Source organism: Helianthus annuus, chromosome 11 (assembly GCF_002127325.2).
Source record: "Helianthus annuus cultivar XRQ/B chromosome 11, HanXRQr2.0-SUNRISE, whole genome shotgun sequence".
Lineage (NCBI taxonomy): Eukaryota > Viridiplantae > Streptophyta > Magnoliopsida > Asterales > Asteraceae > Helianthus > Helianthus annuus.
The window spans coordinates 174,879,758-174,898,398 of NC_035443.2; the positions used below are offsets into that span (position 1 = coordinate 174,879,758).

The 18,641-nt window shown below is 36.7% G+C and overlaps 1 protein-coding gene across 2 annotated transcripts; it reads left to right on the forward strand.

Annotated features, from left to right (window-relative positions):
* Window positions 1-960: 960 nt before the first annotated feature.
* Window positions 961-7,429, forward strand: LOC110891164. 2 transcript variants are annotated; one of them, XM_022138831.2, is made up of 12 exons: window positions 961-1,543; window positions 1,760-2,384; window positions 2,545-2,634; window positions 3,041-3,277; window positions 4,056-4,280; window positions 4,949-5,291; window positions 5,733-5,779; window positions 5,887-5,966; window positions 6,423-6,484; window positions 6,579-6,619; window positions 7,014-7,072; window positions 7,226-7,429. In XM_022138831.2, exons 1-11 carry the CDS (start codon window positions 1,119-1,121, stop codon window positions 7,068-7,070), a joined length of 2,232 nt encoding a protein of 743 aa, XP_021994523.1. In that variant the 5' UTR covers window positions 961-1,118; the 3' UTR covers window positions 7,071-7,072; window positions 7,226-7,429. The 2 variants fall into 2 exon arrangements, with proteins under 2 accessions (XP_021994523.1, XP_021994522.1); XM_022138830.2 differs by having other exon boundaries at window positions 961-2,384.
* Window positions 7,430-18,641: the final 11,212 nt, after the last annotated feature.

Here is an 18,641-nt window from a genome sequence, read left to right on the forward strand (position 1 = left end):
AAACACTCAAAATAGATTTTTTACGATTTCAAAACACAATAATCAAATAATCAGGTTGAAAACGCAATCTTATTACAGTTAATTATCTAATTCTAATTATTCAAAACGCATAATTTATTTTCAAAACTCAACCCCAAACACCCTCCAAATCATTAATCCCAATTACTAATTTATACAACAACAAAAAGGATTTTTATTAAAAGTTTCTAACAAACGAACCCTTACAAAATTCATAAAATTCTATTTTCTTCATCCCTTAGACTATTAACATTAAGTTTCATCCATTTTTAACACTATTAGTCCTGACGTTTGAATTATTGACACTATGTGGGTGTTTGGATTAACTTATTTTGAAGCTACTTTTGACTTATTAACTTCTTAGAAGTTAAAAGGAATCTCAAACATTCCATGAGAAGCACTTTTAAGGTTAAAAGGAATCCCAAACACCTTCTTAGAAGGACTTTTATGGCTTGAATTAGCTTTAAAAAGGAGAAATTGAGAAGTTAGAAATTCTAACTTCTCACTTTTGAGAAGGACTTTTGATAAGTCAGAAGTTAAAAAAGAATCCCAAACACCCCCTATCTGTCCACACTATCTAATCAATGACCCTAACGTCTATTACCAAGTCTGCCAATTACCCTTCACGTGCCCAACACATGTAGGGACGCCCATCAAGTATTAACGTTTTCTAGTGATGAGCAATCGATACTAAGTACCAAAAATACCAGTATTTAAACAGTACCAATAATACTGAGCCGTACCTATTGATCGAATTTTCAGTAGCATTTGGTACCCAATTTTTATGTTTTTCAATATTGGAACTTTCGGTTCAGCGTGGCACGATATTTTACCCATTTTTTACCTTTGAATACCGCACCATACTGGTACCGCTACTGTATCGAGTACTCGATACCGGTACCAATATCTATTTTTAAATACCTTACATTTAAATGCAACTCACATGACACCTATTTATCTATTCACCAAAAAAACACTCGGCTGTTACTCGACGGCGTAACACAAGTCAACCACCAATCGCCACCGTCACGCCGCCGGCACAGAAACCAAAGATACAGGAACAAGTTATAAACCAAACGGAACAAATTGAATCATCAAAGATGGAGGAAACCCTAACCCTAGGTGAGGAGAAAACGGAGAATGCTGAAATTAGAATTAATCCGGTGACAAAGAAGAAAGTTAGGGTTGTGAAGAAGATCGTGAAGAAGAAGATTATTCGAAAGGTACCAAAGCGTGTGTTAATTGCATCCAATTGTAATGATAGTAGTGATTTAGGAAAAGTTACAAGCCCTAACCCTAATGTTCAGTGTGTAATGGAAATTGAGAAAGATAATGTTGAAATTGAGGGGTTAAAAGAAGCTGAGAGTGTGAAGAAGGTGGAGGTTAGTGGTTTGGTAGCTTCATCATTGTTGTTAGGTGATCAGGTTTGTAATCCGGAGCGAATCGAGTTGCGGGATGGTGATCGGAGTTGTGCCGGGTTGCTGGATAGTGATCGGAATCGTATTGAATTACAGGATGGTGATCGGAATCAAATAGAATTACAGGATGGTGATCAGAATGGTATTGAATTACAGGATGGTGATCGGAATCGAATAGAATTGGGGGATGGTGACCGGAATAGAAGTGCATTGGTGGATAGTTTTCAAAATCAGGATCGAATTGATTTGCCGGAAAGCGATCAGAAACGAAGAGGATTTCAGAATTATGATCAGAATGGAAGTGCATTGTTGGTTGGTTCTCAGAATCGAATCGAATTGCAGGATGGTGATCAGAAATTAGTAGAATTGCATGAAAGTGATCGGATTCGAAGCGGATTTCAGAATCTTGATCAGAATAGAAGTGCATTGTTGGATACTCAGAATCTAATCGAATTGCAGGACAGCGATCAGAACCGAATCGGATTGCAGAATAATGATGAGAACACAAGTGCATTGCCGGAAAGCTCTCAGAATCTAACCGAATCACAGGACAGTAACGAGAATCAACTTGAATTGTCGAACAGGGAGCACGATACTAACAGCACGAACGTAAAAGAACCTGAAGGTGAGAACGGTGTGAAGGAGCTAGTAAAAACTGAAACCGATGCTTTAAAATCACAAGAAGCTGTAAGTGAGACTAACCTACCAAACGAGAAAATGGTACCATCCAGACTGTATACGAAACATGTCAAAAAGATTTTCATCCATGGGTTGGGTCAAGAGACAAAAGAAGAAGATATTAGAAAAGTTTTCGAAGAGGTCGGTGAGGTTGTTGAAGTGAAAGTAATATTAAATTTCAAAACCGGGAAAAAGAGAGGGTTCGGTTTTGTTACTTTCGCTTCAGCAGAGCTTGCGAATTTGGCTCTTACCAAATACCAGAATGTTGAGGTAACTCTATTTTGTCAACATTTTTCCTGTAGATTATTCTTTTTAGTTGTTTCTAACGTTTAGTGTATGGTTTGAAGAATTTGATTGAATGTGATTTTTTTTATAAAAGTCCACTCATCGTTGTTTTGTTTCTCGTATATTTTCTAAAATACAACTACAGATATGTGGAAGACCGTGTCGAACGTCTGCTATCGAAGGGATTGATACTATCTTACTCAATAATATCGATAAGAAGTGGAACAAAGAACATGTAAGTCATAACATAGTTACCAATTTAACCAAGTTTTTAGTGTAAAGTACACGGATGGTCCCTGTGGTTTACCAAAATTTTGGATTTGGTCCCTAGCTTTTCAAAAGTACTCGGATGGTCCCTGTGGTTTGCACTTTGTAACGCATTTAGTCTCCAGCTTTTTCCAAAAGTGCATGGATGGTCCTGTGGAATGCACTTTGTAACGCATTTTCATCCTAACTTGGACATGCTAAAACCTTTAAATTTGTTGGTTGGGGACTAAATGCGTTACAAAGTGCAAACCACAAGGACCATCCGTGCACTTTTGGAAAGTTAGGGACCAAATTCAAAATTTTGGTAAACCATAGGGACCATCCGTGTACTTTACTCAAGTTTTTATGCTTAACAAGATAATTCTTTTTTGCAGGTTGTTGAATTGTTGCAGAAAATCGGGATCATGAAATTAGACGAAGTTTTAGTTGTACCCGACCCTGATAACGCTAAACTGAACTGCGGTTTTGCCTTTCTTGAATTTGAAACAAAACGGGATGCTCAAATGGCTTACCATAAACTTCAAAATGAAAATGTTTTTGGAAAGCGTTCAAATATAAAAGTTTCGTGGGCCTCGTCATCTGTTGATCCAGTTGAAGAAGATACCCATAATGTTAGTTAATACTTAATTGTTTATCTTTAGCTATTTGCATTAATAATTATTCATCGTATTTAGCTTGTTTAATTTTTTATAGAAGTCGGTGTCAGGGATGAGATTTTTTCCCAAAATACATGTACCCACAACGATACCCGTACCGATTTTGGCTATTCGGTACATGTATCGATACCTAGTTATATTGATTTTGGTACTTTCGGTATAGTACGGGTAAAAACGGTACTGGTACCGAATTTGATTACTAATTAATTTATTATGTTTTATTTTCATATTATGCTATTATTATGGTACTCATATCGATTTTACCTATTTGATATCATACCCGTATTGTATTACTACTCATACCAATTTTATCTTATCGGTACCCGTACTTTATTGGTACTCGTACCGATTTTATCTATTTAGTACCCTTATGAATGCTTAAAGTACGGGTGCCTAAAAGACAGAAAAAACAAAATGGTACCAAATCGAGTACTGTATTGAAATACCGGTACCGATACCCGTACCGTAGCATAATATTCGGTATTGGTTTTCGGTACCGGCGAGTACTGTACCGATCTCATCCCTACGTTCAACCCATGTGATCCGTTTAGTATTTTTTTTTTAAATATTTTATCTATTTGACACATAAACATAAAACACAACCCGAACTAACACATTCATAAGTAAATGGGTCAAAATTGCTACATCTGTTATCCAAAGAAATTTAATTCCTTGTCATGTGACACATGTAAAATAGTTTCTTACACTCAAAGTCATATTGCCTTTTGTGTAGAACAAATCTGTTTACGCTGAACATATACCGTTGTCTTGGGATGAAAAGGAAGTAAACAACCATTTTAAAACGTTCGGTGAAATCGAAAGTATTGCTCTTGCCAAAAATCTTCGAACAACCAAGAGAAATGATTTCGCATTTATTAATTACAAGACGTGTGAAGCTGCTAATTCGTGTATCGAGGCTTTGACTTGCAAAAAGTCAACCAGCAACAGTGGCCCAACGGTATGTTATAGATGTGCTATCAGTTTCATGTCTGATGCAAAAACAATAAAACTTTTAGTGGTGTAATAAGATTACATTTTTACCCCTTGTTTCAACCTAAATTGAGTTTCTTAGTTTCATTCAAGAACCGTCTCTATACTAAAAAACATATGATTATTACAAGCAAATTTAAAAACTATTTTATGCAGCTTGTCGTTTTATTAGTGTTTATAATGAGTAAAGTACACGGATGGTCCCTGTGGTTTACCAAAATTTTGGATATGGTCTCTAGCTTTCCAAAAGTACACAGATGGTCCCTCCGAGTGTGGTTTGCACTTTGTAATGCATTTAGTCCCCAACTTTTTCCGAAAGTACATGGATGGCCCCTGTAGTTTGCACTTTTTAACACATTTAGTCCTTAACTTGGACATGCCAAAACCTTTAGATTTGTTGGTTGGGGACTAAAAGCGTTACAAAATGCAAACCACACTCACAGGGACCATCTATGTACATTTGGTAAGCTAGGGACTAAATAAAAGTTTTTGGCAAACCATAGGGACCATCCGTGTACTTTTGGAAAGCTAGGGACCAAATCCAAAATTTTGGTAAACCAAAGGGACCATATGTGCACTTTACTCATTTATAATTGTGTTGAAGTTATCCGTTCTTTACATCTCTTTGATTTGTAGGGTCAGTTGAAGGTTTCTCTTGCAAAGTCAATACCAAAAGTCAAACCAATGAAGACCATCTCGGGTTCTGCTGTTACTGAGGTCTCTCATGCTTACCAAAATGCAAACCGATCAAGACAATCTCATAACCAATACCAAAACGCGTACCAATCAAGACAATCTCAACAAAAGTCATCATATGACTCATATTTAGGTGTCTACAAGCCGCCGCAAAAATCTAAAATCATGATCGGTAAACATGAAGATTCTAGAAATGATTTAGCATCGTCAACTACTGCTGAACTTGTACAACTTTTAAGGGAGCAAGCATCATGGAAGCAAGGTGGACCAAGCTCAACTACAGGTTATTATTAAAATAAATAATTTTTTCGTTATCATAGATACATATAATATTGAAAATTAGAGTAAAGTACACAGATGGTCCCTATGGTTTGCCAAAAATTTTTATTTAGTCCCTCCTAGCTTTTCAAAAGTACATGGATGGTCCCTGTGGTTTGCACTTTGTAACACATTTAGTCCCCAACCAACAAATCTAAAGGTTTTAGCATGTCCAAGTTAGGGACTAAATGCGTTATGAAGTGCAAACCACAGGGACCATCCATGTACTTTTGAAAAAAGTTGGGGACTAAATGTGTTACAAAATGCAAACCACAAGGACCGTCTGTGTACTTTTGAAAAGCCAGAGGCCAAATCTAAAATTTTGGCAACTTCTGAGTGGTTAAGTGCTTAACCACTTAATGGTTCAGACCTCTTACTGTTCCTCTTATCATTATTCCTCTCGCAGGTCATCATCAACTCTCGTTTGGAGGGAAACAACCGTTTACCGAACTGGTAATTATATGGATCTTACAAATTAGAAAAAAAAAGCCCACCAATTTTATTTAAAAAGTATTATTATATCATAGCTCAAAATATTGTTTGGGAAATTACATATGCAGGAAAGCAAATCAACATATCATCATGATCCACGAGCGTACCACCAATCTCATCTTCAAATTCCTAATGTTACACATCACCGGTTTGTTAATCTCACTTTGATATCTATTATGATTTGTATAATTGAATTGTATTAAGGAAAAATTACAAGTTTTGTCCTTTATCTTTATACCACTATTCAGGCGGTGTCCTTTTTAACGAATGTTGACAGGCGGTGTCCTTTACTGGGTATTTTGTTGCAAGTTTAGTCCTTTACACCCAACCCAGTTAAAAAACCCTTTTAATTGTTGACAGGCGGTGTCCTTTACTAGGTATTTTGTTGCAAGTTTAGTCCTTTACACCCAACAATTAACAGGGTTTTTTAACTGGGTTGGGTGTAAAGGACTAAACTTGCAATAAAATACCTAGTAAAGGACACCGTCTGTCAACATTCGTTAAAAAGGACACCGCCTGAAAAGTGGTATAAAGATAAAGGACAAAACTTGTAATTTTTCCTTGTATTAAATGAAGTGACTAAATTTTATATTTTTACAAACAGACCAATTGTAAACGTGACATCCATCCCTCATTATGATCAGCAGCGTGTTCATTACGAATCTGGTATGATATTTATTCATCATCAAGCTTGGTTTATTATTGTACTCTTTTTTTATTTAAATTCTTATTATATTATCTTGATGTTTTTGCTTCATAGGATCATTAAAAATTTCCAACCCTGATCCTAGGTATATCCAGGTAATTCTTAGTTCTTACATAACACAGAAATACAAAAGAAAAGAGTTAATTACTGTTTTCGTCCCTGTGGTTTGTTAAAAATCACTATTTCAGTCCATTAGTTTAAAAATTGTGATTTCAGTCCTTGTGGTTTCACTTTCGTAACCATTTCAGTCCACCTCGTAACCATTTCAGTCCTTGTACTAACATAATAAATGGATTGAAATGGTTACGAAAGTGAAACCACAGGGACTGAAATGGTTAAGAAAGTGAAACCACAGGGACTGAAATCGCAATTTTTAAATTAATGGACTGAGTTAGTGATTTTTGACAAACCACAGGGACGAAAACAGTAATTAACTCAAAAGAAAATAAAGAGTAAGATTATTAAAGACAAATTTGTCGGGTTTTGCAGAGACGAGAGCAAACTACTTACCCTGGAAGCAGTACGATGTACCGGCAAATGCATTAAGTGTAAGTCGATAGTATTTTTCATAACCAAATTATTTAACAATTGTTTCGGCTTGAACGGCGCTGAATGATGATTTTAGACCTCTCGTGTGTGTTTACATTTATGGAAAATTTAAGTCAACGATCGGTTGAACAAAGTTTACTTGTGATTTACAGGACGTGTTGGCTGCTAAGAAGGTGTTGTTGCTTAACTGGGAACACAGTGTTTTATCTATGAATAATGCCTTATTAGTTATCATGTTAATATGTTATAAATCAGTTATCTGGAGTTAGCATTTACGATTTTCAGCCTTTTGTAAATTCAATCTAATAGCAGAAAAATTCTCGAAGACGATTTGGGGAGAAGGCAACTTCAAGTTAGACCCATTTTATACGACAACCATAGTTATCAAAGGCGCTTAGCGCACTCAATGCGCATAAGCCTCGCTTGAGAGACGTAGGCGTAAGGAGAGAAAAAAAGTGAGGGTACAAAGGGAAAAAAACCGTACTTATATATAGAGGGTTCGACGAACTGGTTTCAACGCTGTTGGAGTGAGTTCAATCGGAGTTCGTTTGATCCGATTATCTACGTTTCTTAGGTTAAGAACATTGTGTACCGGAAGCAACCAATATATATATTGAAAAATAATATTGTTCTTCAAATAAATATATAAAAACTATTATATTTTGAGGTCGCACCAATGGTCTAGTGGTCATATAAATTTTATATACTATGTTTTTATGTTGGTTATATTTAAAATTTAAAATAAAAAAACAAATTGAAGAAACAAAGTCCTAATCAGGTTCGGGATACTATAACATTTATAAACCGTGTATTGCACAAGTTTAATAAATAAATTTTTATATACTAAATAATAAAAAATATATCTTTAAAAACCTCATTTATTGTACGAGCTGAATAAATGTAATTTTGTATATTAAGTAATAGGGTAAATTACTTTTTGAGTCACTGTGCTTTAGTGGTTTTAACTAGTTGAGTCCAAAAGCAAAAAGTTTAACGACCTGAGTCCATATAAGCATTTTCATTAACCATTTGAGCCCTTTTGAGTCCAAATTTTAACCTTTTGAGTCCAATTTTTTGGACTCAAATCGTTATAAAATGAACAAAATTGGACTCAAAACGTTATAAAATAAATGGCTAGGGACTCAGGGCGTTAAACTTTTTGATTTTGAACTCAAGTGGTTAAAACCATTAAAACACAGGGACTCAAAAAGTAATTTACTCTAAATAATAAAAAGTTATATCTATAAAAATCATATGTATTGTACAGGTTAAATAAATGTAATTTTATATATTAAATAATAAAAAAGTTATAGTAAATGATATAAAGTATTGATATAGATGTCACCACTTTATAAAGTTATAAAAATATGCAAAATAGATTTAAAAAGCATAATTATTCTTCTACGGTTCTTTTCATTATATGTTCTAAAATTATTAAACATAAACTATTTCTGTTAATTGTGACTTGAATCCTAATCAATCAATGATAGTCAACTTTTAGCCAAAATACATCCTTCAAAGAAATAGTCAACTTTTAGCCTAAATTTGGTTAGCTGGGGCACAATAGTCTTTCACTCTTAATCACTTGCCTCACCTAGATATATGCTCTAAACCGAGAAATCTCTTTATTTTTATTATAAGTTTTTGTTTTTATTTATTAAATGTACGTAAATAATTTACTAGTTATGTTAGTTTTCTTTTCATTTAGGGTCATGCTATTCCCACACGCAGAAAATTATTTTCACACCTCAAAGCGCCGCGCTATGGCCATAGCGGGACGCTTAGCTCGACAAAAGGTGATTTGACTGACGTTTTGAAGTAAGTTGCAGAGACATAAAGGTGATACGTGGTTGCAGGTGTCTCGTGAACCCTAAGCGTCGCGCTATGGCCAAAGCGCGGCGCTTCGACCCCAAATTTTCACTACTTAAATATGCTCAGACACAACATTTAGCATTCAGGGGTTTTGTTGTTTGTCGATTTCTTTGCTGTATTAGTTACGTGTCTTGAAAAAACGATGTCGTGGTTAAGCAACTATCTTTTCGGTCAATATTCTAACGAGTCCGTTGTTCTCGATTCTTACGAGGGGACTGCTATTTCTGACTCGTATGAGAAACCGGTCTCGTCCAACTTGAGGGAGGCAGAGGTTGTATCTGGCATTCGTTATCGTGATAACACGGTGAAGCTGGATTTGAATACCCATGTGGAGGACCCTTACGCACAACAAGGTTATTCGAATTTCGGTTACGGTGGCGAGTACAGCTTTGTACAGCAGGAGTGTTATCCAAACCACAGTTACGGTTGTCAACAGAGCTTACAAGGTTATTCGAATTTCGGTTACGGTGGCGAGCACAGCTTTGTACAGCAGGAGTGTTATCCAAACCACGGTTACGGTTGTGAACAGAGCTTTGAACATCAAGTCTATTCGGACCTCGGTGACGATGGTGAGCCGGAGGATGTGTCTGTTGACGAGGAAGGCTGTTACCCGGTTACATTTTCGTTTGATACAACGCAGACCTTTTCGTCACGTAAAGAGTTGGTGCGTTGGGTACAAGACACGGCAAAAGACAATGGTTACCTCATTATGATTAAGAGGTCGAATAAAAGAGGAGAGAATTACAAGATTTGGTTTCAATGTACTTTTGGTGGGGAGCATAAGAGTATAGCTACACAGAGGAAAACGGGTAGCAAGAAAATAGGCTGCCCGTTCGAGATGATCGGGTTTTCAGAATCATCCGGAAGTGTTTGGAGGATCGAGGTGACGAAGGCGAAGCATAACCACACTCCTATTGAAAACTTAGAGGGTCACGCGTATGCGAGAAGGCTTTCTTCGGAGGATAAAAAACTGGTTAAGGAGCTGGCAGAGCAAGATATTCCCAACCAAAGTATCTGGCGAACGCTGACAAAAAACAATCCGGCTAGAAAGCTTCTTCCGAAAGATATACACAACGCTGTTCAGAAGATCAACGCCGAAAAAAATGTCGGTAAGTCTCCGATGCAAAAACTTGAAAACATTCTTCTCGAAAAAGATTACACTTATTACATGCGCACGAATGAGATATCGAACGAAGTTGAAGATGTCTTCTTTGTTCACAAAAAATCATTCACTATGTGGTGTGCCTTCCCGCATGTGCTAATGATTGACGCCACCTACAAAACGAACATGTACAACCTGTCATTTGTTCAGGTCGTAGGCATGACGTCGACAAACAAATCGTTTACGGCTGCTTGTGCGGTAATTTCCGCTGAGAAGTTAGAGAACTACCTATGGGTGTTGCAGAGGATCAAGTCTATGCTGGTAGGATGTATGGAACCGCGCGTGATTTTAACAGACAGGGATTTTGCGCTAATGAACGCGTGTGAACAAGTTTTTCCAAAAGCGCATAAGTATCTTTGTCGGTTCCATATTCAATAAAATATTAATAAAAACAACAAGAGGAAATTCTCTGACAAGGAGTGGAAAGAATTCGTACGTACATATTGGACATTATACGAGTCTACGACCGAGGAAATATACAGGTATAACTTGGAAAACCTTGAAGCACAGCTGAAAGAAGATGGCCGTGAACGTGGGTATTTCTTACATAATTATGTTCAAATTTTATATAATAACAAAAACTGACTATTTACGTTTTTTAATTTTAGAGGTTTTTGATTATTTGATGAAATCCTGGTTGGATCCGTACCGTGAAAAGTTTGTATCTTGATGGATTAACAAAACTATCAACTTTCACCAAACTACGACCAACAGGGTTGAGGGCATGCATGCAACACTAAAAAGTCACTTTCCAAGTTATCGCAACACACTGGATAAACTTGTACTGTATGTTGATCATGTTGTTGATAGACAATACGCCGAGATTAGAAGTAGCTTTGAAACAAGCCTCCGAAAAGTGATGAAGCACCACAAGGATCAGCCCATGCTTGCATATATTCTCAGAAAGGTTTCAATATATGTGATTGAGCTTTTGAGTATGGAACTAAAACGTAAGGAAGACGGGTTGAGAGCCTACGGTGCAAGCTGTGGTTTCCAACTTTTTACCAGTTGTGGTTTGCCATGTGCCTGTCGTTTGGAAAAGATGGAAAATAACGGTAATTAATATTTTTGACCTTTCTCGTTATGATTTTGCCACCTAATTTGTTTTCGTCCACAGGTCAGCAAATCCGAATCACACACATAGACGTGTTCTGGAAGAAGCTTGACTTCAAGCCTGCAAGGAATAACATAGAGGATATCGATGTAGACGCGTAATTTGAAAAATTGAAACAACAGATCGATCCAACACCCCCTCAAGTGAAAAGGAGCTTCTTTGAAAAGTTTCAGCAAATCCTCAATCCAGGGAACAATAACAAAAAACCTCCTGTTGTTCTGAAGAAAACTCGTGGTCGCCCAACATTGAAAACGCAGGAACAAAGGAAGGTTGAAGCCGCTAGAAAAAGCTCGTACATTCCGTCGGAAGAAACTTGGGTCGAGGCCTCAGACGATCTTCCCCGTCACAGCTCGTACATATCACCCGAAGATTCTAGAAGACAAAAGAATACCAAACCGCTCAACCTACACCCTGATTTCCCGATGATCAAGCTCGGTCCTAAGACGGATATAGCGATCCACAACTACGCATCTCAGATTCCCAAAGTGATCAATCCATACATCATGAGAATAAAGGACGTGAAACCAGATGGTCATTGTGGGTTTCGATCGGTGGCTGTTGGGTTAGGAGTGAAACAAAATACATATTTGATGATCCGGAAACAACTTATAATGGAGTTACGTATGAACGAATCACTTTGGAGGCAGGTTTTCGATCCGGAAAACATAGGACATTATGATGCGCTGGTTAGACGGATCGATTTCAAGGGGGTGGGACAAGCATGTATCGAAAATTACATGACGATGCCTGAAACGGGGTTTCTTATTGCCCAACGATACGGTGTGATTGTTCACACCTTCGACATTCGTAGGAGCGATACAATTTTCCCTCTGCTGGGCGGCCAAACGAAGCTGAGCAACCTCACCTGGTGGTTGCGGTTGTGTTCGTCGACGATGGGCATTTCATACATGTAGAGCTTGGAGGTTGTTATCCAATGCCTCCCCCAAACCTACTCTGGACAGCGAACAGAACATAGCGCGCAACAGCCTGGCATACATTATACAGGGATCAGATCAACGCGTACGAAATGCTTACGTATCGTCCCCCTGACCTTAATGTAACCCCATATGTTCACGATGTATGTTAAATGTGTTTAATAATAATCATGTTTGTGTTTGTTCAATATATGCGTTACATCACGTTAAAAACCGAATGTCACCGACACGACCCAATCAGATTCAATACGCACTTGTACGACCCAAAATGACAATATACATCATAATACTACAATTAATGAAAAAATACGTCATGTACATGTACGGTAGGCAGTTGATACACATAACACTACTCATAGGAGTACTTGTGCTTTCAAACCAAAATGATACGATATAATGGAATAAGACATCACACGTAACCGATTTGATCCGGAACTTGCAGTATAGTCCATATATATTAAAAAAAGATGTATAATGGAAAAAGCATAAAATTTAGACTATTATCGACGCGTTTGTCAATTAAAAACCATTTAAAAAAATTTAAAAAAGGCCCAAAGCGCCCCGCTTTGACCTAAGAGGGGTGCTTTGCCCTTAAACATGAACCGAAGCGCACCGTTATGGCCAAAGCGGGGCGCTTTGGTCCCTCGTTTAACCTGAAGCGGAGTAGCTTCTCCCCCATTTCATCACCAAACACAACACACACACAAAATGTGCGATTACACACACTAGGGCGAAGATCTACTTTTTCCAGATTTCAAACGCTATTAGGTACGATCGAACTTCATTTATTGTTTTGGTTCAATTATTATGTTTGATTTTGTTTTGATTTGGGAGGTTTTGATCAGATCTGGGTTCTGCTTTTGAGAACGAAGAACCAAAGCGCCGCGCTTTGGTTCTTGTTTAATTTTTTTTCTATTATTTATTTAATATTATTTATTGTTTGAATTGTTTAATAATATTATTTGTTTATTATTTTTTATTTAAATTGTTTAATAATATTATTTGTTTATTATTTTTTATTTAAATTGTTTAATAATATTATTTGTTTATTATTTTTTATTTAATATTATTTGTGTATTTAATTGTTTAATAATATTATTTGTTTATTATCTTTTATTTAATATTATTTGTGTGTTTGAATTGTTTAATAATATTATTTATTTATTATCTTTTAAACGTGCAGGGATGGATTCCGATGACGAGATTGAGCATATGGAGGCTGAGGGAGAGGTGGGAGAGGTGGGAGAGGAGGGAGAGGAGGTATGTCCGTACCTGCAGTTTCCGCAGGGGTCACAGGCGAGGAGGAGATGCGCTAGGTTGCGCACCATGGAGATTGGGGGCATGTAGGGATAGACTGGGAGCTGCTGGAGACTGTGGGAGAGGCCGCGCGGACGCGTGATATAGTTGGACTAGATACTCCTTGGTCGCGCCTCTTTCAGATAGCGATGGAGGACTCGAACCGTGAGCTTATGATCGAGTTTCTTTCTACGTTTACACGCCGCATCCGGCGGATTACGTGGAGGACCCGGATTTTCCAGTCCACGAGGTTACATTCCGTCTCGCCGGGCAGCAGTTTGTGTTGAGTGTGCGGGAGTTTGCTGTCCATACAGGTTTGTACACAGAGCCCGAGCTTGATACTGATTTATATACGTAGGGGGTTAGGCAGATGGACAGACAGACGCTTATTAGTTTCTGGAGGGCCATTTCCAGGGTTCCCTTTGGGAAATCCTGGCAAAAGGCCACCACTATTAGAGACCCCTTGTACTGATACCTGCACCATATTATCGGGTCATCTATCGTGCCGCGGGGTACCAGCAAGGAGAAGGTCAACCTCAGTGACCTTTTCTTTCTATACTGCCTACTTTGCGGCCATACCTGCGATCTAGCAGGCTGCCTGGCAGATTACTTTGCCACAGCATACCACCGCCAGCTCCGCGGGAAGCTGCACGGTGGCTCATACATCACCGCCATTGCACGCTCGCTAGGGATCGTGCCCGAGAGTGATCCGGAGCTGTCCGCGCCGATCCCGTCGACTACGTTGGGTCGCGCGTCAGTATCTAGCATGCAGATCACCCCGTACCTTTGATGTTGGTCTGAGGTTTAAGGGTCGTGACGGGCTGATTTGGCAGCCGGAGGTGTTGCCGGAGGTCATCCCGGTTGTTATTGAGGTGAGGCCTGGAGTGTTAGCCCCTCCTCATGTTCAGGAGGCCGCTCGGCAGGCTCAGCTACAGGCTCTGGGCCTCGATCAGCCTCAGGGCGAGCCTCAGGCTCAGCCTGTATTCGAGGATCCGGCTCAGGAGGAGCATGTCGAGGAGATCCCGGTACCACCAGTTCAGCCAGCTCCTGAGCCGCTACAGTACCCGCAGCACGTTTACGCTGACCTGCCTCCGGCAGCGCGCGAGGTGGCTCGGGACTTCGACCGACGCCTCAGACGCCAGGGCGCACGCATTGACTGGATCGTCGAGACGCTCGTTGCTCTACGAGAGCTCGCTGGGTTGCCTCCACTTCCCCTCCCACCGTCCCCACCGCACGAGGATTAGTACCTTAGTTTGTTTGTTTAGTGTTTTGTTATGTATTATGTACTCAGTTGTACATTTTTGTTTTGTATGTACAAACTGATATATATATATAGATATATATATATATATTGCAGTTAATCTTCTATTTACATCACATTGGTTTTGGATTGTTTACGTTTAATTCTTATGGCTTTCTGTACATTTTATTTAACGTGTTCGTTTAATTTAAGAAAATAAACTACGTTAAGAGTTTATAAAGACGCACTTATATTATATACGTTATATAAAAATAATGACGTAAAAAACGTAATTATAAAACAACTATGAATTATATGTAATACTAATATTTTATAATAACAATAAAACTCAAATACAATTTTTTTCCTCCAAAAAACACTACCAAACTAACCCACATCCCACCTATTTCAAAAAAAAAAAAAAAAAAACACCAGGCCAAAGCGCCGCGCTATGGCCACAGTGGGGCGTTTAGGCTTGGTCAAACAGACAAGGACTGACTTCTGTCGGTCCTTGTCTGCTGACCAAGCCCTAAACGCCCCGCTGTGGCCATAGTCGGTCCTTGTCTGTTGACCAAGCCCTAAACGCCCCGCTGTGGCTATAGCGCGGCGCTTTGGGTGTGCAAAAAGACAAATGACGTGTGCGAATAGACCAGGCCTTCATTTATTTGTCCTTAAATTTCTTTTACAACTGGCAATTATTTCTTTATGTTAACTTTTTTTATTTATCATGTTAATTTGTTTTGTTTATTAGTAGCTATGAAACAATTGAAAAGAAAAGTGACGTTTTCAGAACTTATAATATGTGGAGTACAATTGATATTTGCTTCCCTTACCGAAAAGTCATCTATAATCAGTACATGACAATGTTCCATGAAGATCAAGAGATTACTTAAAGACCATACGGAGTCACTAAGCGTCATGTGACAGTCACGTCAGCAAGAGGCCGTGGTAAAAAAATCATGGATGAAAAGGGCGTGAAAGTGATGTTTTTTAAAAAATTAAAAAAACATAAACCAATCAGAATCAACCCAAAATCCACCTACTGATTAAACGCCGCCACCTCACCTACACATTGACCCCGCACTAGTGAAGATCCTGAAGCCCTTGCCACCACACCATCAGCAAGAGAGCGTGGTGAAAAAATCATGGATGAAAAGGGCGTGGCGGTGCGTCACCATAACGCCTACCACTCCGTGTGGTTTAAGAGTACCCGCTAGAAAAAAAAAAAAAACATTTCTTAACTTATAAAGTAGCTAGATTACTGTAATTGTAATTTTAAAGTAAGTAATATATTAAATAAATACTAGTATACTACTTTTTATCTAAAACAGATATACTCACTGCGCCGTGCTAGGCTTTGCCGTTATGATGATCTAATTTGATATGATTTAGAATTATAAATCTATACTCTATACTATATAATAAAAGAAACCACTTTACGGACACTTGTCATCATATTAGATTATCTTTTATAGATAATTATTATTTTAGTTTAATCTCTTCTAAATAATTAATTAATTATAGATAAATTAAATTTAATATTTCAAACATTAAATCTTGAAATAACTTAAATTAAGTTGCTAGAACTAGCTTTCAAAACTAAAGGTGAATCCGGCTATTATAGTAGAGGTTGTGGGATTTTGCTATCAAATTTTATAAAACAATTAAAAATACGGCTTTAGCATTATTGACGATATTAATGAATTACTATTAATCAACAGATAATAAATCTGTTTCTTTTATATTTTCTGTTTTGCATTAATCCATAGTCGTAAGGTGATAGAAATCTGGTAATGTTAAATTATAATTTGTTAAGTAAGTTTGTATTATAAAAGGGTTAAATTTATTGAGACTTCGTTAACAAATTTTGCAACAACAGAATATTCTATATTTTAATCACGAAAACCAAACTTTGTATTAATATATTAAATATTTTTATTTTCACTATGCAAAATTACATTTACTCGACCCATGTAACAAATGAGATTTTTTAAGATATAACCTTTTATTATTTGATATATAAAATTACATTTATTCAATTCGTACAATACACGAGGGTTTTTTAAGAATATATATTTTTTATTATTTAGTACAGAAAATTACATTTATTCAAACCGTGTAGTGCGAATATTTTTAAAGATGTAATTTTTTTATTGTTTGGTATATAAAATTACATTTATTCAACACGTGTAATAAATGAGGTTTTTTAAAGATGTATTATTTAATTATATGGTAAACAATTTACATTTATTCAACCCGTGTAATAAACGAGATTTTTAAAGATATATATAATTTTTATTATTTGGTATATAAAATAACCTAGTTACATTATAAAATAAAAGAAGTAATATGTTAAATACATTCAGATGCATAATTATATTGTATCTTTTTATTTTATTATTTTTTACCAACATTTTTTTATTTTCTATCCTAAGTACTAACTAATCAATCTATATTAGCAAGGATTTAAACGCACACCATTTTTTTAAGGCAATCTCCAATGCCGCTACAAGTGCTAGCCTTTACCGCTTCCTATTAAATTCGTACTAAGCTACATGGCTCTAACCGATTCATGTAAATTATATAAATTGTCCTTTACATTTTTGATGGTTGAGGGTGGTTGCGGTTTCATGGTGGCTACATAGTGGTGACAGTTTCATAGTAGTAGTCGACGAACATCACCATCTTTTGGGTTAGGAAAGTTGATTAGATTGTAGACGTTGCTTTTGTAGTTATGACGATGATGATAAAGTTGTTGGGTATGACGTCCTTTGCTTATTAGGTTTGGTGAAAACTTTGGGTCTACTTTGATCTATAATTGTCTTCTTTGGGCCTTAGTTATAAACCTAATACAAATTTAGGGTTTTCTTAGGGCCTAAGTTATACATAACTATGTCATGTATTGTAATCTTTGCATCGTGCTTAGTAAAATATCTAGTTGCAGCCCATGGATATGATTCATAGCGAGTCCGAACCATGTAAAATTGGTGTGTTCCTATTGCTTTTATTTTTCTATGTTTTGCGTGTTCACTGTGCAATAAATAATGTGTTGGTTCCGTTGCGTTACTGACATCTAACACTGACATCAGTGGTGAATACAAATACACCGAAAGAAAGAGAAGAAGTTTGTGGTTGTTTCGAAAACGATATGAGGTTTTTTTAGGGTTCTTTTGTTATTAAAATAATAGTAAAGTAATATTATAAGTTATAAGTTTCGAGGATGCAGTAAACTAAATACAAGTTTAAAGAACCAAAATTAAGTTTTTGAAAAAAACGGGAAAAGGTTATAGTTAATCAACTTTTTGTTTATTAAGTTCCATACTTCCATTGCACCATAACAAAAAATATAAGCAAAAAAAATAAATAAATAAATAAAAAAACTTGCATCGGTTTATATAATTACTTTTGATGAGGAACCAAAGTATAGTTTACATCAAACCACAACGATAATTATGCAATCTACTTATTATTCATTACATGTATTTTGACGTATATAAACATAGAGGAGATGAAAATGTCATATTTAAACGTTCTTAGACGAGGAGAGTTTTGAAGTGACCTTCAGGGAAGTCTTCGCTAAAAATGGTATGATTTTAACATTCGAGATGTAATAACGTAGTTTTTGTTTGTTTGGTTTCCTGCTATTTTCTTTGTACTTTGTTTAGGTTTTACAGCTTGCTGACCCTATTCTATATATCGTAGTATCTTCTGCCGTTAAAAAAATGTATAGTAACTATTAGAACAAAATTGCAAGCGTCTAATATTGTAAATCAGTGTGATAAATAAAAAATAATAATGGTGTGGTTGGTGAAATCTTAGAAAATGGCATTAGAGTAATTAATGTAAAATGTTCAACTTTAAATTGTGAAAATTAATATGACAATTAATATGAGGCTTATTTTTGTAACTTTTTTAAATGAATCTCATAACCTACTTTTTATTACTAATT